Below are 23057 nucleotides of genomic sequence, written 5' to 3' on the forward strand. Positions count from 1 at the left end.
GGGCTGGGGGGGATGGGCAGGGCCCAAGGAAGGCGAGCTCAGCCCCCCCCCTCGCCCTTCCCCCCAGGGTCAGGCCAACTGCAGTTCGGAGGCGCCCCCCCAGGGGGTCACGGACTACTTCTTCCACTTCTACCGCCTGTGTGACTGAGCTGGGCCCCGGGCCCCTGGGCTCCTCCCGGCCGCCTCTTCTCCCACACTGGATGTGATCATGTTACACTGGAGGGGGGGGTGACCCTGCACCCCACCCCCACCCCTGGGGCCGCCTCTGCCCAGCCCCGCTGACACTGGAGCTCTCAGAGCACACACTGGAGTGACTGCTGCAGACTGAAGTTGGGGGGGGAGCCCGCGCCAGCCTGGAGAAACTGGAAGTCCACACACTGGAGTTACCGGCCCTGCCGCCCCCCCCCCCCCCCTGGCATGCTCCTGGAGAATGGGGAGACCAGGAGAGCCGGCCCGGGCCCAGGGCTGCCCCCCCAGCCTGGCATTCTGGGCCTCCCATCCTGCCCCCGTTGACCCCCACTGCTCCCCCCCCCCATCCCCATCCCTCACAGCCTGAGGCTCTCCTGGGCTGCTGTGATAGCTCGGGTAGCTAACCAGGCTGAGAAGGGGCCTCGCGGTCCCCCCGCGCCCCAGCCCGGGACGGGCCTCAGAGGCCGGGCAGCCTTCATGCCCTGCTCCTGCCCGCCGGGAGAGCGGGCCGGGGCGCTCACTTGTTAGGAGCTAATGACTAAAATGCACTTGGACCAGGGCAGACTTGGGCAGAAAGCAGGAGTCCCCGGGGCCATGTGGCCACTAGCGCCGGGTCCCAAGCTCTGCCCGCCCGGTGCCTTCCACTGCCAAAGCGGTCCTCGGGCTCCTCGCCCCCCCGGCCGTCAGAAGGCCAGATGTGGGGGCTCGTGGCTGCTATGACGCTTTCCTCCCGTGCCCTGAGCTCTTGGTGAGAACAGGAGGAAGGGGGACAGAGCCCCCCCCCTTCCCTACTGGGCGGGACCCCTTGTCCACACCTCACACTTGGCTAAGCGGAGGCTCTCGCTGTTCCTCAGCAATGCCTTTGCACTTAGGGATCTCAAAGCGCTTACCCCAGAGAAAGGGGAAGTTGGGGGCCTGGCCTCCAGCAAGGAGCCCAGCCAGCCTCTCCTGCACGGGGCTCCCTGCTGCGGACCGGGGGATGGACTCTAGCAAAGCGCCTCCCCTCTGTCCCCAGACCTGGGGCCAGCCCCGCTTGGTGCCTTAAAACCATTTCCCTAGTGCCGAGCACTTCCCATCCTGCACCTGCAGCAGTGTCTCCCCCCAGGAGAGACTGCTGCCTCGCCTCCGTCAGCCACCCGGGCAGGGGTAGGGGGTGACCAAGGGCTGGGGCACAGAGCAAGTCCCCAGGGCCGAGAATTTTGGACCAAAGTTGCCTTATTCCCAAGGCGGGAGCCCTCCATTCTGGTGCTGGGAGGCCCAGCCCCCTTGGCGGCCATGGGCGTCAGGCCGCCCGCTGACCGCCATGTTTCTTTAGCTACTCCCCTCCCCCCCTCCTGCTGTAAATAGGAACCCCCTCCCCGCACTAACTGTCCGCTTGCTCTCACCGCCCCCCAGGCCTCCGGCCATGCCCCGCTTAGCCGGCTGCCCCGTGTTAACCGTCCGTGCCCTGCGCCCCCTGCGCCCCCCTCGCCCGGCTCCAGTTCGTATTTATATTGTGCTAAGTGTGCCGGAGTGCCCTCTCAATGGGCCTGTCGGCTTCCCCTGGACCGTCCTTTTTCCCCGGAGGCAAATATACATATATAAATAAATCTATAAATACTGCTTTGTACCGGAGCCTGCGCCTCCGCTCTCCTTGCGGCCTCTGCCAGCTGCTCCTCGCCGTCCCGCCCGAGGGACCCCCCCCTCAGCCGGACATTTATTAAATACCTAATCCCTGGCCAGGGGGCCAGAGATGGCAAGAGAGGGCAGTGTCCTCCGGGGGGCTGGCTGGGACTGGGCACCAGGCAGCCCGCTATTGGTGATCTTCGGAGTCGGACTTCACCCTGCCCCCCGCTGCCAGTGCCCGCTGGGGTAGAAGGGGCTGGACAGCCAGCAAAGGGCAGCAGGCACCAGGCTGCCGGGGTGGGGCCTGCCTTCCCCACGTTTTTGTGGCACTGCTCTTCTCGCCTCTCCCCAGGGGCCGCCCCTAAAGATACCCCCAGTCTCTTCCCTCAACGGGGTGCCCTCCTCTCCAGCGCCCCAATTCCCGGCAGGAAAGCGGGTGCTCTCCTCTGGACACTGCAGCGGCTGGGGGGTGGAAGTGGAGCCAGGTGTGGTGGGCATGGGCACAGAGGGGCAGGGTTACCCCCTCTAGGTCATCGTGGCCAATTCCCAAGTGAGGAGAAGGTTCATTCTGGGCACGGCCGAGACGGAGAGGTGACAGGACGTGGGGGGAGGGAGGCCAGTCTGGGTCCCACGGTGGACAAAGGCATCTGGGAAGGCAGACTGCAGCAGGGGTAAAAGGGATTTCTCTGGAGGGCCTTGGGGAGCAGGATCCATGTGACCTCAGGAGTGTGTTAGGGGGTGACTACAATACTACAATAGGGATGGGCTGCAGACTGGGAGGGGAGGGGATAACGTGGCAGGGGGGTGGAGGCCAGCCTTAGGAGACCGGGTCAGCCTCAGGCCCAAGCACCCTGAATGTGGACCTCCCGCTCCCAGCGCTGGGACTCCTCCTTCGCTGATTGGAGGATAGCCCCCCCTCCCTCGAAAGCCGCCACCCCCCCCTTCGGTTCTGGCCAGAAGCTGCCTCGTTGTGGCTCCCACACCCACTCAGCCTTGCCATGGGGCCCCAGGGAGTGCCAGCCGGGAGCTGGGGAGCCCTCCCCCTCACCCCCATGAGCCTCCGGCATGAAAACACGGGTCCATTCTCTGTGTCGGGGTGACCCTGGGCCAGTCAGCGACTCGAAGCGAGGCGCCCCGCCCACCCAGGAGTTTAGATTGCCCCCGAAGCCCCCCTCTCATTGGCCCCGAACAATTTTTAACCCCAGGTCCCGGAACTCGTTTCGATGACTCTCCCCCAGCACTCGACTTCCCATGACCCCCCTCCCAGTTTGCTGGGGGCTTTCCATCCCTGCTTCTGCAGACTTCCTGCCCAGGGGTCCTGGACTTGCAAACAATAATAATCCTAATATAACATTTGTGTGGCACTAAGCACGTTACAAGCAGTCTCCTTTGAACCTTAGAAGAGCACGGGGAGGACTATTAAACCCCCATATTCAGCTGGGGAAACTGAGGCACACACCACTTTGCCTCCCCCCGGAGGGAGCTGCGCCCACTGAGTCTGGGCACCCCCCACTCTGCCCCTCACAATGGAAGCCCCGGGACTGCTGCTGCCAAACGTCCGGGTCCCAGAGCAGGGCAAGCGCTGCCCACAAGCGTCCTGCACGAGCCCTTCCGCAGTCTGGCCTGACATGGCACCGGCGGCACCTCTCTCACGCCACGGTCTGAGTCGGGGGCTACCACGGGCTTCTGTGCCTCCTTATGAGAGGAGACCGAGGAGATTTCAGCCGGCCAGGGAGGCCAAGGGGCTGCTGCCTCGCCTGCCCAGGGCCCAGAGATGCTGGGGCTCAAGCTGCTCCCCACGCCCCCCGCAGGGGCTGGAGGATCCGCACTTGCTGTGGGTAACAGCCCTTCTCCAGGGGCTCCTCGGAGGGCCCCCCCCCCCAGAGCTCTGCCCGCCTGGCTTTATTTACAAAGGCAAACGGCTGCATTTATTAGAAGTCGTGGAAATTCATATTCCGCAATTGTACAAAAACTATCAGGGAAACAAAGGCAGGACCCCCAGGATTCCGTGCAGCAAAACCTGAAAGGAAAGAAGGGAAGCAGTGAGAGTCCCGGGCTCCCTCCCGTCCAGGCCAGGTGCAGGTCCCAGGATCCACCGCGGCAGGCACTCCGGGAGAACAGACCACACAGTCCTCCTAGTCCGGGGAGAGAAAGCCCCCGCCCCCCGCCCCGCCCCCCTGCGGGCGGGTCGGCTTAAGGCCTCGGAACCCACACCCTTCCATTCTCACACCTGGGGAGCCTGCGGCAGGGCCCGGAGCCCTATGGGGGGGAGATGGGGGAGACCTTGCACCAGGGGGGCCATATACCACAAGGGGGTAGTGGCGGACCCTTGCACTGCTGGGAGGGGCCCGGCCCCCAGGGGGTGGAGAGGGCAGGAGGCTAAGGCAGCCCCCGCGGTGGGAGGGGCCCTCACCTTCAGCCGCTCACACGTAGATGCCGACCCAGAGCAGCAGAAAGAGGACCCCAAAGCCCATGAAGAGCGAGGCCACGAGCGAGATGAGCAGCTCCTTGTAGATGTCCCGCGTGTACTTGGTAGACGTGACCTCGTAGCTGGGCCCGCGCTAAGGACAAGACCCAGCGGCTCCCAGCCCCGCCCCCGCCCCCGCCCCGCCCCGCCCCCTGCAAGGATACACGAAGAACCAGGCGGTGAAGAACATGCCGATGGCCAGCAGCACCACGGTGAGATGGGGAAACACGGCCGGGTTCACCGGGCTGGTGTATCTGCTCATGGCCTCCAGCTCCTGGGGCAGAAGCGGGCGCCACAATGAGGCACTGAGCGCAGTCCCGTGCGCTGATTAAGCACCTTCGGCACCCTGAGCCCTCAGGCGGCCAGTGTGCACTGTTTAAGCGCCTATGGCATGCCAGGTCGGGGGACACTAGGAGCCTCCCAAGAGGCATCGCTCCCGCTGCTCGGATCCCTCCCCCGCGTGCAAGCATTTCCTAGGCAGAGTTGACCTGTTACACGTCACCATCCCTTCAAGCTCAGAGTTAACAACCATGGAGCGCCTATAATTTGCAAAGCGGCGGCCCTGGGAAGCAAGGGTGGCGACTGCCATCTCCATTCTACAGATGGGAAAACTGAGGTTGACAGAAGAAAGCGGCCAGAGAACGCGGGAGGGGAGGGGGCCGCGCTGGAGAGGGCAGGTCCCCGATTGGAATCTGCCCTCTCTGGCTGGGAGGCCTGTCTACCTCAGTTTCGGGGAGGCTTCGCGAGCGGGGAGGAAACCAACCCGGTCATTCCTCTATACGGGGAAACTGAGGCAGGGAGAAGACAAACCACTGCTCTGTGACGTCACCCAGCGCTGCGGACCTCTGCTTCCCGACCTGTAAAACGCGGCCCGCGGCGGCTGCAGGAGGCCGTGGCGCCCTCCATCCGCGGTGAGGCCGGGATGTCCTCGCATCCCTCCCCAAGACCCCCTCTCACCATTCTGTCGGCAGCCGGGGGTCTCTGCTCGGACTCCACAACCGGAAAGCCACGTCTGCCCAGACGGAACGGCGCCGCCGGAAGCGGGAGCGGAAGCGGAAGCGACTTTCACCGGCTCGGGCGCCCGCGCTGAGCGTTATGGGTATTGTAGTCCTGCGGGTCTCCCCTTGAGCGAGGTATCGCGAGTATGAACTACAAGTCCCGGTAGACCGCGAGCGCAGCAGGCCCACGTGACGGGAGCGCGGGCTTTGGAAGGCGCCTGCTGTCTCTATCTCCCAGCCGAGAGGTAGCCGGAGAGCGCGGGCAGCCCCGTAATTTAACGGACGCCCCGGTGAGTGGCTGGCGTGCACCCGGGGGAAACTGAGGCGGCGGGAGGAGGATGAGTGGCTCGTGGGCCCATCTCCGTCTCTTCCGCATGGTAGAAGCGGTGGAGAGCCCGAAGGGGGGAGGGCGGTGACGCGAGCAAGCTCGTAGTCGGCTCCTGCTGTGTGCCAGCCCCGTGCCCGCGCGATGGGGACACCGAGGGGAAGGGGGAGCGCGCATTTACTGAGCGCCTACTGGGTTCCAGCCTTGTTTGGGCCTCGCGACCCCCTGGGTGCTGCTGTGGAAACGGAGGCAAGCGGTGGAGAAGCAGCTTGTCCGGGGCCGCGCGCCCGGGCTCGGGGCGGAGGGGCTCCGGCGTCAGATCGGGCCTGGCCACATCCCTGCCGCCTGCCTCGGTTCCTCTTCTGTAAAATGTCTTCCCCGTGTGGACCGAGGTGATGCTTGTAAAACCGCCCTTTACAATGCTCGCCCCCCTCCCACCTTGGTGACAGCACGTTTGAGCCGGCAGAAGAAAGCCACTGAACCTCCGGAGGGGGGAGGGGCCAGCCCAGGTGCAGAGGGCCCCTCTGAACGCGGGTTTCCTCTTCCCATCTAAGCCAGACCCCATTGTGGGCAAGGCAGGGAGAAGCGGGATGGAGGGAATAAGGAGGAGGAGGAAGAATGAGGGAAGCAAAGGGGGGGGGGGGCTGCTGAGGCCCCTCTGAGGGGCGGACACCAGACCCAGGGTTCCAGCCGGCGGGTGTCCTTAGAGTGCAGCCTCGGAAGCCGTGGCCACGCCTCCTGTTTGGGGACCTTAGAACTGTTTCTGCCGTGGGACCCCCCCCCCCCAGGCCCGGAGGAGCTTCGTCCCTCTCAGGCTCCTGGGAGGCCCCTTCTCGCTGCTTGTTCCTTGGAGCAGAGACCCCGGCTCTCGTGGGCTGCGTTTGGGGGCCTCCGACACGTGACACTGTGATTCTGGGCAAGTCACTCCACTCCTATGGTCTCAGGGGGAAAAAAGAAGGAAATGTTTATTTGTCATCAAGGGGGCGGGGCCTTTCTCTCTCCCGCGGCTTCTGATTGGGAGCACACGGGTGCCCCCGAAGGGCCCCAGCTCCTCTGGCCTCACTTTCAGTTGAGTTTGAGGGCCCGCTCCCTTCAGGACACTAAAATTTCACCAGAAAACGCAGCCTCGGACAGCTAGGGGGCGCAGTGGTTAGAGCACCCGTCCTGAAGTCAGGAGGACCCGAGTTCAAATCCAGTCTCAGACACTTCACACTTCCTGGCTGTGTGACCCTGGGTGAGTCACTTAACCCCAGCCTCAGGAAAAAATAACCAAGAAAATGCAGCCCCCTTCTTAGCTCCCTGCTGTGGGAGGCTGCTGAAAAGTGGGCGGGGCCTCGGTTTGCGCTGGCCCGGCCCACCCTTGGATGGGATCTGAGTTTATTAGAACCCGAAACCCGGTTGGTTTTGTTCAGGCTTTTTCAGGTGCGCCTCTCTGCCTCCACTTGGGCTTTTCTTAGAGCTACTGAGGCTCTGTCCTCTCCTTCTCTAGCTCATATGACAGCTGAGGAAACAGGCTGGATTTGAACTCAGGTCTTCCTGGCGCCATACCCGGGACTGCCAGCTAGCTGCCCTGGGGGGGGGGCACAAGTACTGTATGTAGCCGCCCATGCAAAGTCAGTGAAGCTTCTTCCTGGGGCTCTGAGGGGGCGGCAGCGGGGCCCGAGCCTTTGTGGCCCCCTCGGAGCCCTCCTGTGACCCCTGTGTCTCCCGCAGCCCCCGAGCGCCGCCATGGGAATCCACGGCCTGGCCAAGCTGATCGCCGACATGGCGCCCGGCGCCATCCGGGAGAACGACATCAAGAGCTACTTCGGGCGCAAGGTGGCCATCGACGCCTCCATGAGCATCTACCAGTTCCTGATCGCGGTGCGGCAGGGGGGGGACGTGCTGCAGAACGAGGAGGGCGAGGCCACGAGCCACCTGATGGGCATGTTCTACCGCACCATCCGCATGGTGGAGAACGGCATCAAGCCCGTGTACGTCTTTGACGGCAAGCCGCCGCAGCTCAAGTCGGGCGAGCTGGCCAAGCGCGGGGAGCGGCGCGCCGAGGCCGAGAAGCAGCTGCAGCAGGCGCAGGAGGCGGGGGCCGAGGAGGAGGCAGAGAAGTTCGCCAAGCGCCTGGTGAAGGTCACCAAGCAGCACAACGAGGAGTGCAAGCGGCTGCTGCGCCTCATGGGCATCCCCTACCTGGAGGCGCCCAGCGAGGCGGAGGCCAGCTGCGCCGCCCTGGTGAAGGCCGGCAAGGTCTACGCCGCCGCCACCGAGGACATGGACTGCCTGACCTTCGGCAGCCCCGTGCTGATGCGGCACCTGACGGCCAGCGAGGCCAAGAAGCTGCCCATCCAGGAGTTCCACCTGAGCCGCGTGCTGCAGGAGCTGGGGCTCACGCAGGAGCAGTTCGTGGACCTGTGCATCCTGCTGGGCAGCGACTACTGCGAGAGCATCCGCGGCATCGGGCCCAAGCGCGCCATGGACCTCATCCAGCAGCACAAGAGCATCGAGGAGATCGTGCGGCGGCTGGACCCCAAGAAGTACCCCGTGCCCGACAACTGGCTGCACAAGGAGGCCCAGCGCCTCTTCCTGGAGCCCGAGGTGCTGGACGCCGAGGCCGTGGAGCTCAAGTGGAGCGAGCCCGACGAGGAGGGCCTGGTCCAGTTCATGTGCGGCGAGAAGCAGTTTAACGAGGAGCGCGTCCGCAACGGGGTCAAGCGGCTGAGCAAGAGCCGCCAGGGCAGCACCCAGGGCCGCCTGGACGACTTCTTCAAGGTCACCGGCTGCCTCACGTCAGCCAAGCGCAAGGAGCCCGAGCCCAAGGGGGCTGCCAAGAAGAAAGCGAAGTCGGCCACGCCGGGCAAGGCCCGAAGGGGGAAATAAAGCCTGCCCTTCCCCCTCTGTGGGCGGGGCCCAGAACAGTGTCTTTGGGGTCTTCTTGGTTGGGGCTGGGGGCGCTGTGCTGGCTCTCAAGAGCTTGACCAGGATTCCAGAGTGCCCCCGCCCCCGGAAGCCTGGGACAAGGCCGAAGCTGCCGCCTTTGTCCCGTCCTTCCGGCCCCAGAATCCCCCACCCTATTTTCATGGTTTAAGCTTAGGAAAAGTTAATAAAATTGTTAGATGCTCCACAGCAAGTCTGGGCCATTTCTGCAGCAGGAGCGGGGTTGGGGCCTCTGAGGGATGCCAGGGAGTGGCCACAAGGTGGCACCCTCCGCCCCAAATAGCCCCAGCAGCCAGGCCTCCCTGGTCCCTCTGGGCTGCCCTGGGCATGGCGAGGGCTCTGGTTCTTTTCCAGCCCCACTTTGACTCCGGAGGAATTCAGAAACCTGTTGTCCCGTGTTTTTTATCCTTAACCCAATATGAGATCCGGAAGTGCTGATTCCCGCCCTTGCTCTGAGGGGGGACGAAATCTCACCTCCCTTCTAAATAAAGCCTGGCTTTGTCCTAGGAGAAAGCTGACCAGCCATCCCAGCCCTTGGCCAGCGGGCATTGGAGCGGGTTGGGGGAGGTGGCACTCGCCACCTTGGGCGGGGCACTGAGGCAGCTTGCTGCTTGCCCACCGTGAGGCTGGGGAGGGGCAGGGATTGCATGCCATCGGACTGGTGTGTTTGGGAGACCTCAGGAATGGCATAGGCCGGTGGAGGCTGGCAGAGGGAGGCCCATCTGGGAAGGATTAGCCTGGGCCCCGCGTGGGACAGGTTTGGCAGAGGCCAGTGAGCCCCAGCATCATGCAAGCGCTTAAAGCCAGAAGCCTTCGAGGCGAGCCAGAGGTCACTGACAAGGGTTCCTGGGCAGTCACTTTGGTAGTTAAGGGGGCCCTCTTGTGCCCAGTCAGATGGCTTCCTTGTTCTCTTCCCACCAGCCTCCCTTGGGGGAGTCCTTGGGCCCAGTGGAGGAGTCAGTGCTGGCCTTTTGTAGCATTTGTTGAGTGAACAAAAGAAAGAGTGCTTCTGGTTCTGACTGAGGTAAATGGACCTCTGGGCAGGGAGAGGAGCCCGCGGGGCAGTCGGGCCCAGGAGCCTTGTGCATTCCGGACAGCATTAGGCTTAGGAAGGGTAAGAAGGCTGGGAAAGCCAAAGCTAACCCCACATGAATGGGCACAAGGAAGCTCATGCACGGAGGGGGGTGGGGGACAGGGAGGAGGGGAGAGGAGCTGAATGATTTCCCAGAGGTCAGCTCGCTCCCCGTCCCGGCTTGAGGCCGTCCCCCACGGCCACCCCTTCCTGGCCACCCCTTCCTAGGATCCCAGATGCGGCAGGAAGGATCACAGAACTCTGACCAAAAAGACATTTATTCCTCGGCATAACGTTACAGCCACGTAACCGGCGCAGGCCCAGTGGGAGCCCCTGCCTGCCACCTGGTGGGGTCTGGGAAGATGGGGAGACTGACCAGCAAGGGGGTACATGACTTTGTTATGGGGAAGAGGGAGGGCCACCCCGAGGCGCCCTGCAGATTTAGGGGAGATCGGGCTGGCCGAAACTCCCTCAGAGTCGCATCCCCCTTCTCCATGTAGAATGAACGGTAGCACCAAAACCGAGGGCACAGGATGGTGGGAAAGGAGAACTCGGCCCTGGGGTCCTGGAAATGAGGCGGGAAACTGGGGAGGAGGCTGGGCTGCGGACTGGAACAGGACCGGCCCGGGCGCTTTCTGGCAGGCCCAGTTCAAGGACGGCCAATTAGAAAATACACATACGTGTGACCTCATGAATTTACTTTTTGGGGTCCAACTAGTCAACAAGCACTCATTAGGCACTTACTGTATACCCTCTTCACCTCTTCCTGATTATCCAGGTTTTGTCCTGACTCCTCTCCCTAGGGTCCTGCAGCCCACTTGACAGTTCTCCCTGGGAAGGGAACCCATTCTGCTCATCCCCATGAGCTGCCGGTGACCAAGGGAAGGGTAGGGATGGCGGCCACCGGATCATTGTGCCCGGAGGAAGCTGGGGGGCCAGTTCTGCTGCCTGCACGGCCGCCACGTCTGGGCAGGCTGTGTCCGAGTCCGAGGGCAGCATCCTAGCATAAGGCACCGCACAGAAGGGATGGGCACTGGGCTTCGTCAGCCTCAGAGAAGGGCATTAATCCTGCGGTCACAAGCCTCCTGTCTACACGGGCTCTGCCCACCACCAGGTCCCTGCCTCCAGCTGGTCCCAGTCAGAGCTTGTAGGTGGGGAAAAGGGGAGGAACTCTTGGAGCCCGGTGGGTGGCAGAAAGGTCCCCTCGCCCCCCAACACATGGAGAGCTAGAAAACCCCCGGAGGTGGAGTTGGGAAAAGGGATGCAGGCAGCGGGAGGGTTTCCAGACTGGCCCCGCCCTTCCCTCAGGGCCACGGGCCTGGGACCTAAACTGTCCCTGGAGATCCGGGCCCTTCTGCCCCTAGAGCAACATGGTGACCTTGGCAGAGCGAGGGCGGGGCCTCAGCCATCCCTCCCCCAGCTCCCCTGGAAATCAAAACTGAAGTGGCGTAGTCCCCTCTTCCCCTGCTCCGGGCACCAAGAGCTCTTCCCGTACACACCGCGGCTCTATTTTTGAAGATAGGCGTCCAGCCAGAGCTGCCCGGACTCCTTCAGTGAGCTGTGGGGACACAGAGGAAGGATGAGTCCCCCAGAAAGGGGTCACACTGGGGGGCTGTAACGAGGTGCTCTTGAAGCTCTGGGGAAGCAGCGACTGCTGGGCAGGGGGCTGGCCCTGGCAGGGAGAGGGGCGCCCCCGAGCAGGAACCGGAGTGCGGACGGCAAGCCTCCCCTGTCTCCGGGCCTCCACCCTCCTGAACGCCTCCCTCCTAACCCCCTCTCCAGGGTCCGGGCGCTCACATATGCTTAGGGGTGCAAGGCAGTCTCCCTGAGAGTGTGAGCTCTCCTCAGGGGGTCTGGGACTTTGGGCTAACCTTCCCACTGAGCGGGTGCCCTAAAAACTGCCCCAGCGGAGGGCCCCCCGTACTCACTGGACGATGTCAGCGAAGGCGGAGAGCAGAGGCTTCGACTGGTACTCGATGCCGTGTTTGGCGCACAGGGACCTCACCAGGGGGGCCACTTTGCGGTAATTATGCCGGGGCATGGTGGGAAAAAGACTGGAGAGGAGGGCAAGGGGTCCTTCAGGCTCCAAGGCCGCCCCGCGGCTCAGCGTGCCCGCCGGTAAATGCAGCCCCTTTGCCCGCCCCCACCCTCGCCCCAGCCGTTGCCCCCCAGCACCCCAGACTCACTGGTGCTCAATCTGGAAGTTGAGGTGGCCACTGAACCAGTCATTGAAGAAAGACTGGTGCACGTTACACGTGGCCTGTAGCTGGGGGAGAAAGCGGGGGGCTCTGAGGTGGCGCCCGGCCATCGGGACCCCGCACCGAGCAGCTCGCCCCGCCCAGGCCCCCGGGCCCCCCGCCGGGCGTTACCTGAGTGGACACCCAGTCCACGTTGCGGTCGTGGTCTATGTGCATGGGGATGTGGTTCATCTGGGTCACCCACACAAACCAGTTGCTCTCCAGGAACCTGCGCCAGTGTGCCCAGAGGGCGGGAGAATGAGCAGACGACCTCCCCAACCAGCCCCAGAGCCCCCGCCTCTCCCTGCCGCCTGCCTCCCTGCTACCTGACAATGAAGAAGAGAGCCAGGAAGCCTTTCAGGCCCAGCAGGGGGATGTAGGTGAAGGAGATCCGCAGGTAGAAGGTGAGCATCCAGGCCAAGTCCTGAGCCGGGTGGGAGGGAGGCCGGATCAGCCAGAGGCCTGTGCCGCCCCCTCACCCGCCCCACAGCGTTCCGTCCTGACCCTGAATGCGTCTGTCCTCTTGTCTCTGTGTCTCTGTGTCTCTGTCTTTTTCTGTCTGTCTCTGTTTCTCTCTGACTCCCATGTTTGTTTCCCTGTCTCTGCATCTGTTTCTATCTCTGTCTCTCTCTGTCTGTGTCTGTGTCTCTTGCACTTGTTTAACGCACAGAGGCGTCTCCAAGGTCTCCCAGAGCCACTTGTGGCCGACTGCCCGAGTGCTTCCTGCCCACGTGTCCGGGGGCTCCCGTGGGCTTCTCGCTCCCCCTCCCCAGCCCCGGGACACTCACCACCCACTTCTTGCGCTGGACCACGAAGAAGAAGATGTACCACTGGAAGTAGACGGGCAGCAAGGCCGGGGGCCCAACTGCAAAGACACAAGCGTGAGCGGCCCGACAAGCAACCTGAGAACCCAGAGGGGAAACTGAGGCTGTGCCTCTGAGGGGGCGTGGGGGAGGCAGGAGTGAAGCCTTAGCATCCAGAGGAGGCGGGCGAGTGCCCAAGGAAGCTCTCCTGGGCGGGCCGGGGGCAGGATGTCGGAGAATAGCCAGGATGCCCAGCACCCAAAGGTGGGGAGCTCCCTACCAGGAGGGCCGAGACTCTGCCCCAGATCGTCTCAAAATAAACTAGCTCCTGCTAGGGCTGCTCTGCCCTCTCGTGGCTCTTAAAGGGGTGCGAAATGTGCACAGAGCTCGAACTGCGGGGGTCGTGGGGGTCGCCGGGCTCGGCCCCTCCAGGGCTGCTTCTGGCCCAGCCTTCACTTCCCCAGACCCAAGTCCCGAAGGAGCCCCGGCCCCTGGAAGCTGCCCCTCCAACGCGCCCGGCACGGACCCAGGGCTGCCCCGAGGAGAAGAGGAGGAAATGGGGCCCTCACCCCCCAGCGGCCCCCACGGCCCCTCCTGCCTCAGTGGGCCAGCCAGGACGCTGCCCCGGACACTCACTCAGGAAGAAGTACTTGTGCTGGTGGTTGTACGGCATGTATTTCTTCTTTTGCTTCCCGAGCTGGAAAGAGGAGAGGGTTGGGGTCAAGGAGCCGGAGCCCCCCGCCCTGCCCGCTTAGGCCTGGGGCCCAGCTCCCATCCGCCCGGGTCAGCCAGGTGCCCTTCCTTTCTCAGACCGAGGCCCAGGAGGTCACCCCTGGGACCCCTCCCCACGTGGCAGCCGGCAGAGCACTTGGGGCAGAAGCCGTCGCGCTCACCAAGCCCGGAAGCCCTGGCTGCAGCAGAGTGCCCGCCTTGGCCCCTGGCCCTTGTCCCAGCAGGGGGAGGAGCCCTGCTCTTAAAGGAGGGGCCCATGAAGGAACGGGGAGGCCCGCTGAGACCCCTTGTGCTCTCGGAGAGTAAGGAGCGTGGGGGACCTGGGGGAGCCTCCCAAGAGGCCAGGCCTCTCTCCACAGGGCCTCTGGCTCCTCAAGGGTCAGTGTGGACCCAGGGCCGGCCCCCCATCCTGCCCTCCAGCTGGAAGGCTCAGGCTGCCTATTCTTCCACCCCTGCCAAGCCACGTCCCCCCTCTGGGCCACGGTCGGAGCCTCCAGCCTCCGGAGCCTTCCCAGGCTCCCAGATCCTAAGAGGGGATTGAGGAGCTGAGAAGGAACCCACCATGTCAGGGCCTGGGCACGGCGAGGGGCTCAATAAAAGTGTGTGACCCTCCTCGAGCCTCAGTGTCCCCATCTGCAGAATGGCCATGGGCAGGACCTCTGCTCACCTCCACTGACAAGACCTTCCCCAAGGCAAAGAAGAAGGGGTGCATGTTGATGTCTGGGTCCTTCCGGAAGCAGTTGGGCTTGGCATGATGCTGGAAGTGCAGGTGGTTCCACCAGCTGGCAGGGGCGCCCTAGGCACGAGAGGCACAGGCTGAGCCCTGGCCCCTGCCTCCCTCAGCCCCCAGCTCCCAGCTCCTTGGCCCTGGCCCCGGCTCCCTGGTCCCAATGCAGCAGCCCCCAAACCTTCAGGTGGCCGATCACGAAATGGTGGAGCAGGTGGTTCCACGTGGACGTGCGGCAGACAGAGAGGTGTCCAAAGTCATGCTGCAGCCACCCCGCCTGGGCCTAGGAGAGGGCAGAGGGGGGATGGGTGCGCAGCCGGTGCACCCCTGCCTTCACTTGAGCACCCCAAACCCATGGCGCAGGCCAAGAGTACCAGCAGGACGCCTGGAGGCTCCCACCCCTTCTGGGCTCTTCCCGGCAGTGCCAGCCCTTGTAGCCTCAGTGCCCCCTCTTAAAATGAAAGCCCCGTGCTCACTGGGCCCTAAACTCCAATTGGATGATCCACAACCTCTCTGGCTCAAGAGTTCCTCCCAAACCTCCCCTCTTCTGACCCCCAGCCCCTCCCTGAGCAGACCCCGCGACCCTGTCCCCTGCAGGCGCGTTCCCGGACCACCGTGCGTCTACCCCCTGGCCACCCCGGCCCAAGCTCAGTTCTGCCCGTTTTAGTCCCGTTCAGAGGGCCTCCACAGCAAACCCAGAGCCCCCTTGGCACCTCCCCAACCCCCTTAGAGTTGGGCCCCGCTCTGTCAGTGTTCACGCACACCCTCGCACTCGCATCCCCAGCCTCCCCTGGAGGACACCTTGGCCCTCAGCTGAAGGGCAACCCCCTCTGGCTGCCGGCCCCATTCCTCCCCAGACCAACACATTGGCCTACGCTCGGCTGCCATGCCAGGCTGGCTTACACAGCCTTCTCTCCTATTGAAACGGAGGCCAGGGGGCCTCCTGCCCGCCGAGTGTGCAACAGACGGTCCTGCGTCACTCGTGGAACCCGGGCACCGGCACACGGAGAGGGCCAGGGCGGGGAGGCAGGCTCCCGGTGCCAGTGGGGCTGTGCGCACAGGGACACAGGCGAGCACAGGCCCAATGACCCTTCCCTTCTGGGAAGCCGGCGTCTATTCTGAAGCAGCCCCGATTCCCGTGGGAACAGGCCCGGGCTTGGCAAGAGCGCTCGCAGGGGTACGGGGAGGGCTCACCGGGAGCCAGCGGGAGGCCTGGAGCCTGCCAAGGAGCGGGGGCCAGTGGGAAACAAGGAGGGGGCTCTGCAGGGCAGCAGGACAATGAACGCGGAGGGACAGTGTGTCGCTCGAAATGCCCGCCTGCCTTCCTCTCTGACCTGCCTGGCCATCCTGGCGCCAACTGTTTCCAGCCCTGCAGCAGAGGCCCAGGGACTGATTTATCAACCAGATGTGGCTCCGGGCGCTGGAGCTGGAGGGTGTGGATCCCAGAGTCTATACAGCATGTTCCCATTCTAGGACTGTGGAGGCAGGGGAGGAGCCTCCCAAACACTTATCTGCTTCAGGGTTAGGGTTACGGTTCGGGTTAGCTCAGGTGTCCCCCTTTCTAAGCCCCCTCCCAGCTCCCATGTTCCCTGTTCTAAAGTTCTTCACAGCCCCACTATTAAATGCTCCGTGTTCCAGGATCTCTTCCGGCCTAGGGGCCTAGTTCTGCCCTTTCCTTTCACCACCATGCTCCGGGAGAAAGAGCATTTCCCAGGGACACGGAGCAGAGGGGACGCCAGGCCGCATTACCTGCACGGTGCTGAGCAGCACGGCGCTGACGAGAAAGGGGAGCAACGAGGTCCCGAAGAACCAGAGTGTGAGCCACGCGGCCACGTCCAGGAGCAGGATGTGCAGCAGGTAGAGCGCGAAGAAGGTGGGGCTGGCCTTCATGAGGCCCATGCGCTCCACGGAGGCCCTCAGCTCTCGGAATTCGTCCGTCAGCTGCTTCTGCAGGGGGAGGCAGGCAGCACCCTGAGCAGCTGTGGGCGGCCTGCCAGGGCTCGGGACAGGTTCAGGGCTCCCTGACGCCCGAGCACTGAGCGCCCGCAGCGTGGCTGCTGGGGAGAAACTGGGGGGCCCGGGGAAGAACCTGGTGGAAAAGGAGCAGGACTGGAGGACTCTTCAGGGCCTGGCCTGGAACTGGGCATCAGAAGGGGAGAGGGGGGTACAGGCAGGAGGACCACCGTGTACAGGATCCCCTTCCCTTCCAACACAGACAAGGGAGGCTCTTGCTGAACTCAGGGGGACTTTCTCAGACACTCTGCTTCTGAGCTGCTGGGGGTGCAGGGGAATCTCAGACCAGCTCCCCCATTTCCTCCCCCCCCAGCCTTCCAAACAACTCACGTTCTTGTTGGGCTCGAAGCTGGGCTGGTCTGGGGCCAGCTCCCCGATCAGCAGGGAGTTCAGGTACTTCCGAACCAAGGCCTTGTCGATGTGGAACGCTGTGAAGGGATCCTGGGAAGCCAAGAGAATGGGGACTGAGGAAGCCTGAGCCCGAGGGATCAGCGACCCCCTTCCACCAGCCCTCTGACTCTGCCCCCAAGGACCTCTGGGCTCCCTCCACAAATACACGCTGGTCCCCCTAGATATGGGCCCCCCAAAGATACACCCCCCACAAATGCAGGCCCCCCACAGATACACCAACCTCCATAGATATATGTTGGCCCCCACAAATACATGCCCCCCAACAATACACACTAGCTCTCAGATACAGGCACCCCAAATATACATGCCCCCAAAGATACCCACACCCCACAGATGTGCGAGGACACCAGGCTCTAATAGAGAAAGAGCACAAGGCCAGGAAGGGTCAGTGACTGCACTCTTGGTCCTCAGGCTTCAGATTGAGCAGCACTTGCCTGTCTCTCCCAGCACCCCACTTGGTATTCTAAGCTAGAAGCTCTGACGGCCAAACAGTTCTTCAGAGGAGGACGTGGACCCCCCCCAAAGTGCTGATGGAGAAAGGAGGGGGGTCTTCCAGCATCTTTACTTTGAACTTTAGGTTCAAACCCAAACAGAAACTCAGGGGAAGAAGGGAACTTGCATCCTCTGGGCACCGCAGGGACGAAGATACTCAGAAGAAATAAGGAGCCAACAGGCAGGACAGGGCGGCCTTGGGTTGGCAGGGCCAAGGAGCCAGAGGAGATGCCGCTGACATTCACAGTCTCCGAATGACCAGGGACTTGCCCTCATTCATTCAGAAGGATTTCAGCCCTCAGCTTTGCCTTGTGCACAACACCCTTCTGCTCCCAAATCATCAATGGCTCCCCGTTAATTAAGGATAAATCGCCATGACCCGGCATTTACCAAGGCTGGAATAAGAATCCAAGAACAGCAAGTCCTTCAAACACAGGCAAGAGGTAATGTCCAAGCCGGTAAAACATTCTAGGCCCTGGGACTGATATTCTGGAGGGGACACTGAGTCCTCAATCTTCTGCAGAGACTGAATTTCAGGCAGGTCCCAGATTCTCAGGCCCAGCTTCCTCAAAAAGCATTAAATTAACTAGGCCGCTGTTTATTTATTTCCTGCTGGGTGAGGTGCCAGGCTGCAAAGACCATTTCTGTCCTCAAAAAGTTCCTACCCTATAGGGGACTCATTGGCTAAACAGCTGGATAAATTTGGGAGGAGAGAGCACTGACAACTCTGTGCATGTGTGTGTGCATTGTGTATGAAATGTAACTTAAAACTGGAAAATGGAACAGGAAAGAGATAAAAGAAAAAGAGTGGAAAAGGTGATAAAAGTGAGGGCAGATTAAGGTTAAGGTTAGAAGCAATATAGGCTTGAAAAGAGGCAGGATTTAAAGAGAGAAGGAGGAGGAGGAAAGGGAGAAGGAAGAGAAGATGGGATGGAGGAAATACACAGTATTACATAATTGTAAATGTAAATGGGACAAGTTTACTCATAAAATGGAAGGAGACAGTAGAATGGCTTAGAAACCAAAATCCAACAATATATCGGGCTATTTTGTTGTTAAAAAAAAAAAAATGTAATTCTTTTAAACATATTTCCCTATCTGTCATGTTGTACAAGAAAAACCACACTAACAGGGGAAAAAAACCATGAGAAAGGAAACAAACAAAAAGTGAAAATATTATGTTTCAATCCATATTCAGAATCCTTAGTTTTCTCCCTGGATGTGGATGCCATTTTCCATCCTGAGTCTATTGAAATTGCTTTGAAGAACCACACAGCACTATATTGTTTAAGAAACACACTTTAAACAGAAACACATGGGCAGACTTAAAGGGTCAGAGTATAATCTAATATACTTCTGCTAAAGTTAAAAAAAGCAGTAGTAGAAATAAAAAATAACAGAGACCTAAAAAGAGATAATCAGGGAAATCACATTTTGTTAAAAAGGTTTTGGACAATGAATTAATAACAATTTTTATAACAAGTTTCTCTCATAAAGGCCACATTTCTCAATACATAGAGAAATGAGTCAAATTTATTTTTAAAAAAGCCTTTTCTCCTTCCTAATTGATAAATGGCCAGCTAATTTTCAGAACAAATCTATTGACATATGAAAAAAATGCCCTAAATTACTACTGATGAAAGAAAGGCAAATTATATTTCTGAGGTTATCACTTCAGATCCATTAGAAATGACAAATGTTGCCGTGGATGAGGGAAAAATGGGTTTATTAAGGAACTCCTAGCGGACTAATGAACGGGTCCAACCACTCTGGAGAACAATTTGGAACTAAGCCCAAAGGACTATAAAACTGTATACTTTTCAATCCAGCATCGCAATAGTTAGGTCTGTATCCCCGAGATAAAAGGAAAAGGAAATGGCAGCTTTTTTTTTTTTTTTTTTTTTCGTGGCAGCAAAGAATTGGGAATTGAGGGGATGGCTATTAGCTGGGGAATGGCTGAACAAGCTGTGATATATAATTGTGATGGAATATTATGTTATTAGAAGCAATGAGGGAGCTGGGGGGAGAGGGGGAAGAAACACATGACAGCACCTATAGGAACTCACACAAAGTGAGGTGAGGAGAACCAGGAGATCCAATGCACAGTAACAGCAATACTGTGATAGTCTTGGTTATTAGGGTCAATACAATGCTCCAAGACAATTTCACATAACTCTTGGGGGCAGCTTGGGTGAGGTAGTGGACAGAGCAACTTCCAGAGTTCAAATCCAGCCTCAGACAGTACCTGGCTCTATGACAGCCTGCAAGTCTCACAACTCCCTCAGTTTCCTCATCTATAAAATGAGCAGGAGAAGGAATGGCAGAGCTCTTCTGTATCTCTGGGTGGGACGCACCTAAACAACATGAAAAATTGCTACCCATCTCCAAAGAGAGAACTGAAGAACTCTCCAATTTTTTTTTTTTTGGGGGGGGGATATAGCCACTATAGCAATGTTTTCATGATTCCACCTACGCAATTGTATCCTGTTGTTTGGGAGGGAGAGTGTGGGAGAAATTTGGGTGTCAAAATTTAAAGTTAAAAATGATGCTGGAAATATGTTTAACATGATTGCACATGCAAACTCTATAAAGGACCCATGGCTGGCTTGGGGGGAAGGGAAGGAGAAAAATTTGGAACTCAAGTGAATGCTGAAAACCATGTCTATGTGTATGGGGGGGGGGACACTACTAAAAATAGAAATACATGTTTTAAAAAAAAGAAGAGAAAATGCTTGACTGGGGTCGTTTGGACAAGGCTGGCTGGATGAGGCGGAGGTGAAAGGAGTAAAGGGGGGCAGGTCACCCCGCCCAGCCCCCCAACCCCTCAAGGTTCGTGCACTTTGCAGGGCCTTGGGAGGGTGGAAGCTCCGCTTACGATCTTGGCAGGGGAAACTTGGAAGTCAAGGAGCTAGCCAAAGGTGGACTATGGGCCACCAGGACAAGTAGTGACCTCCCCATCACGGAAGGGATCCAAGCCTAGAGAACTCAAGTCATTTCCCTTCTCTAGGACTCAAGTTTCTCCATCTGCAAAAGGGGTTCCACGCAACGCCTCCCCCAGGGGGACATATCCCAGCCCCCTCCCCGTAGCTCCCAAAACGTCAGTTTCAGGCACTGCTCCCTGAGCTGCTTTCACTCCCTTCAGCAGAGGGAAACTCAGAGGCCCCTGTCCCCCTCCCTCCTCCCAGGGTCGGGAACCTCTTCTACGTTCCTATTGGTCGGGTGGCGGCAGAGGCGGGACCAAGGTGCGGTGGCACCACCCGTTAAGACCAATCATCTCCCCCGCAATTGGAACAAAGTCACCTAACGGAAAGGCCGAAGCCCGGCCGCTGTGCCCCGCCCTTCCCGGCCTTCAGGCAGCGCTGCGCATGCTCCGTCTCCAGGGGCGACTGCCTGGACCTGCCTGGACCTCCACGGGTCGCACGTGCCACAGGGGCGGGGGGAGGACTTCTTCCTCCTCTCTGGGGCTCTAGCTGGTCAAGGCCGAGTAAGAGGCTCAGAGAGGGGGGACTGAGACCCGCGACTTCCCCAAAAGCTAGGGGGGAGAGGGGCTCTGCGCGCCGGAGGTCCCGGGTACACGCCGGCGCTTAATAAGCTCTGCGGGCCCAGCCGGAGCTCTAAGGCCAGGGTCGGGGATGCAGGGCGCCTTCCCCACAGGTTCCGTCAAGGGGCGAGCCCTCGGAGCTGGGTCAGCGGCGGGCCCCGCGCCTCGGGCCCTCAGCTCCGCGCAGACCGAGGCAGCTCCCGGGCTGGAATCCCCTCCCCCTCCGGGAGGCACCCGGCTCCCCGCGGAAGCCCCCCGAGTGCAGAAGCCTTCCCTCCGAGGGCCTCTCGGACCGTCAGTGCCCTGTTTGCAAAGATCTTTCCCCTTTGGGAAGGGGTCTCTCCGCTGGGCTGTAAACTCCAGAGACCGGGGCCGGCTACTGCCTGTGCTTGCATCCCGCGGCTAGGCTCAATCCGAGCCGACAGCCGGACCGTAGTCCCGGCCTCCTCCAGGAGGGACCGAGGGGTCCAGACCTTTCTTTGGGAACTTCCCTCCCCACTCGGACTGCATTGTTTGGAATGGCGCCACCCGGACCCAAAGTCACGCGGCCGAGTCCCCTCCCTTTTTTCTGGGTGTCCCTCTGACCATCCCCCGTCTCCGCGAGCTTGGGCTACCGACCCCTGCCACTGGGTTTGTAAATTGGAAGCGTCTCCGCTCCCTCCGATCCCCCCTCCCCCTTCCGCCCTCCTCCAGTAGCCCTTGCATTCCATTTCCTGCCTCTGACCCTCCCACTCAAGCAGCGGCCCGCATCCCCTCCAAGAACGTCTCCGTTCCCCACGCCCCTTCTGGCCCTGCTGCCCCGGCTTTTTTAGCTGCTCTCTCCGCACCATCTAGGGTCCCAAACTTCCTGTATCCGGCGGCGGGCACTGTGGCAACAGAGCCCGGGAAGGGCAGAGGCAGCGCCAGCCCCCGCTCCCCGCGCTGCATCCCGGGGGTCCTCTGGTCCCGAGCCCCCGCTCCCCGCGCTGCATCCCGGGGGTCCCCTGGTCCCGAGCCCCCGCTCCCCGCGCTGCATCCCGGGGGTCCCCTGGTCCCGAGCCCCCTCTTCCCCCGCTGCACCTCGGGGGTCCCCTGGCCCCGGGCCCCCGCTCCCCGCGCTGCATCTCGGGGGTCCCCTGGTCCCGAGCCCCCTCTTCCCCCGCTGCATCCCGGGGGTCCCCTGGTCCCGAGCCCCCTCTTCCCCCGCTGCATCCCGGGGCCCGGAGCTCACCGTGGCATCCTGGCCAGCGTAGTGGCCTATGACCCGCGAGCCCCCCGGGTGCCTCCGGCTGAACTCGCTGATGTCGTAGACCTTGCGGTCGATCACGAGCCAGCGCTCCTGGCGCCCGGAGCGCTGCGACACCTCGTCCCACGTGAAGAGTCGGGGCGAGGTCCCCGCGGGCGCCGAGTACGGGGCCATGGTCGCGGCGGGGGGCCTGAGGAGCAGGCAGCGGCGGCGGCGGCGGCGGCGCGCGCTGGCGCGGTGCGAGCGGGGAGCGCGCGGAAGCCGTTTTCAGCACCAGCGGCGGCGGACGGCGGCGAAGCTCGGGGCCGGCGCTCCCATTGGCTGAGCCGCGTGGCGCGGGCGGGAGGAGGGAGCCCCCCGCCCCTCGCGGGCCCGCCCCCCGGGGTCTGCGTCGCTGCCGAGCTGGGCCGGATTGCCCTGGAGAGTTCGGGAATGCGCCCCAGGCCCCGCCCACAGGCAGGGAAACTGAGGCCCGGCATCCGCCTCGAGAGTAGGGCCCGAGTCCAGCGGTCGCGGCAGAGAGCGCGTCGGGCCCGTGCGTGGGTGGTTGAGAAGCCGCGCCGGGTCTCGGGGATACGATCAAAGCCGCGCCGCTCCTGCTCTGGCAACCTCTGCCCTTAGTAGCTGCTCGATAATCAGGCAGTCAGTGAGCCAGGTTATTGAGGAGCGCCCACTGTGGGCCAGACCCTTTGCTAAGAGCTGGCAGCGGCCTACTGGGAGACAGGGCCCACGAGTGATGGCATCCACGCGCGGCTCCGTGCGAGAGCCAGGCGCCACGGCCGGGGGTCACCTCGAAGGAAGGCCGGGGGCCTGGGAGGGGGGCCCCCACGAACGGGAGGCAGGGATGGGAGCCGGGGAGGCCGGGAGGGGGAGGCTGGCTGGCCTCCGCCCGGCCGAGAAACAGGGCGCGAAGAGAAGGGGGCGTCTGCGGGAGCAGCCCCCAACCCTACATGCTCTTTTGGGGAGTGGGAATGGAAGGCTGGGCCCAGCCCCGCGCGCACCGTGCAGAGGAGCCTGGGCCGGCTCCAGAGGGGTCAGTGCCTGAGGTCAGCACACGCCGGCGGGGGGGGAGGGGAGAAGGATTGGGACGCGCTGGGCTTGGGGAGGAGCAGAGACTTTAGGGACGGCCCCCCAAGCTGGGCCCCGGCACTTGCTGCTAAAACACTTTGGTAAATACAGTTGTTGCCCTTTGGAATTCTGTATGTTGTCTTATATGCATTGTCGAAAGGTTGTGCTGAGGGGTCCGGATGGAGGAAGGGAGGAAAGGAGAAAGGATGGAAGTGTGTGGTACG

At 61.5% G+C, this 23057-nt stretch overlaps 4 protein-coding genes across 7 annotated transcripts in view; 2 read left to right on the top strand and 2 right to left on the bottom strand.

Annotated features, from left to right (window-relative positions):
• The window catches only part of MYRF (myelin regulatory factor), a 47079-nt gene extending 45279 nt beyond the window's left edge, over positions 1-1800 (top strand). For all 4 annotated transcript variants that reach the window (XM_074275482.1, XM_074275480.1, XM_074275481.1 and 1 more), the window contains one exon: positions 68-1800. In XM_074275482.1, the coding sequence (XP_074131583.1) occupies positions 68-148 (81 nt within the window). In that variant the 3' untranslated portion in view covers positions 149-1800. The remainder of the gene's footprint in view (positions 1-67) is intronic.
• Positions 1801-3695: 1895 nt separating this feature from the next.
• Positions 3696-5338, bottom strand: TMEM258 (transmembrane protein 258). Its single transcript, XM_074275487.1, has 4 exons — positions 5219-5338; positions 4426-4535; positions 4208-4344; positions 3696-3814 (listed from the first exon to the last, which is right to left on the bottom strand). Exons 1-3 carry the CDS (start codon positions 5219-5221, stop codon positions 4218-4220), a joined length of 240 nt encoding a protein of 79 aa, XP_074131588.1. The 5' UTR covers positions 5222-5338; the 3' UTR covers positions 3696-3814; positions 4208-4217.
• Positions 5339-5356: 18 nt separating this feature from the next.
• Positions 5357-8701, top strand: FEN1 (flap structure-specific endonuclease 1). The gene is made up of 2 exons (XM_074275485.1): positions 5357-5549; positions 7298-8701. The coding sequence occupies exon 2, from the start codon at positions 7313-7315 to the stop codon at positions 8453-8455; it is 1143 nt and encodes a 380-aa protein (XP_074131586.1). The 5' UTR covers positions 5357-5549; positions 7298-7312; the 3' UTR covers positions 8456-8701.
• A 1143-nt stretch (positions 8702-9844) lies between these two features.
• Positions 9845-22066, bottom strand: FADS1 (fatty acid desaturase 1). Its single transcript, XM_074275484.1, has 12 exons — positions 21751-22066; positions 16427-16537; positions 15833-16030; positions 14265-14366; positions 14024-14152; positions 13261-13321; positions 12610-12686; positions 12148-12245; positions 11954-12050; positions 11771-11850; positions 11513-11638; positions 9845-11142 (listed from the first exon to the last, which is right to left on the bottom strand). The coding sequence occupies exons 1-12, from the start codon at positions 21937-21939 to the stop codon at positions 11091-11093; spliced, it is 1320 nt and encodes a 439-aa protein (XP_074131585.1). The 5' UTR covers positions 21940-22066; the 3' UTR covers positions 9845-11090.
• Between the last annotated feature and the right edge of the window lie 991 nt (positions 22067-23057).

The sequence above is a fragment of the Sminthopsis crassicaudata genome, chromosome 6 (genome assembly GCF_048593235.1).
Source record: "Sminthopsis crassicaudata isolate SCR6 chromosome 6, ASM4859323v1, whole genome shotgun sequence".
Taxonomy (NCBI): Eukaryota; Metazoa; Chordata; class Mammalia; order Dasyuromorphia; family Dasyuridae; genus Sminthopsis; species Sminthopsis crassicaudata.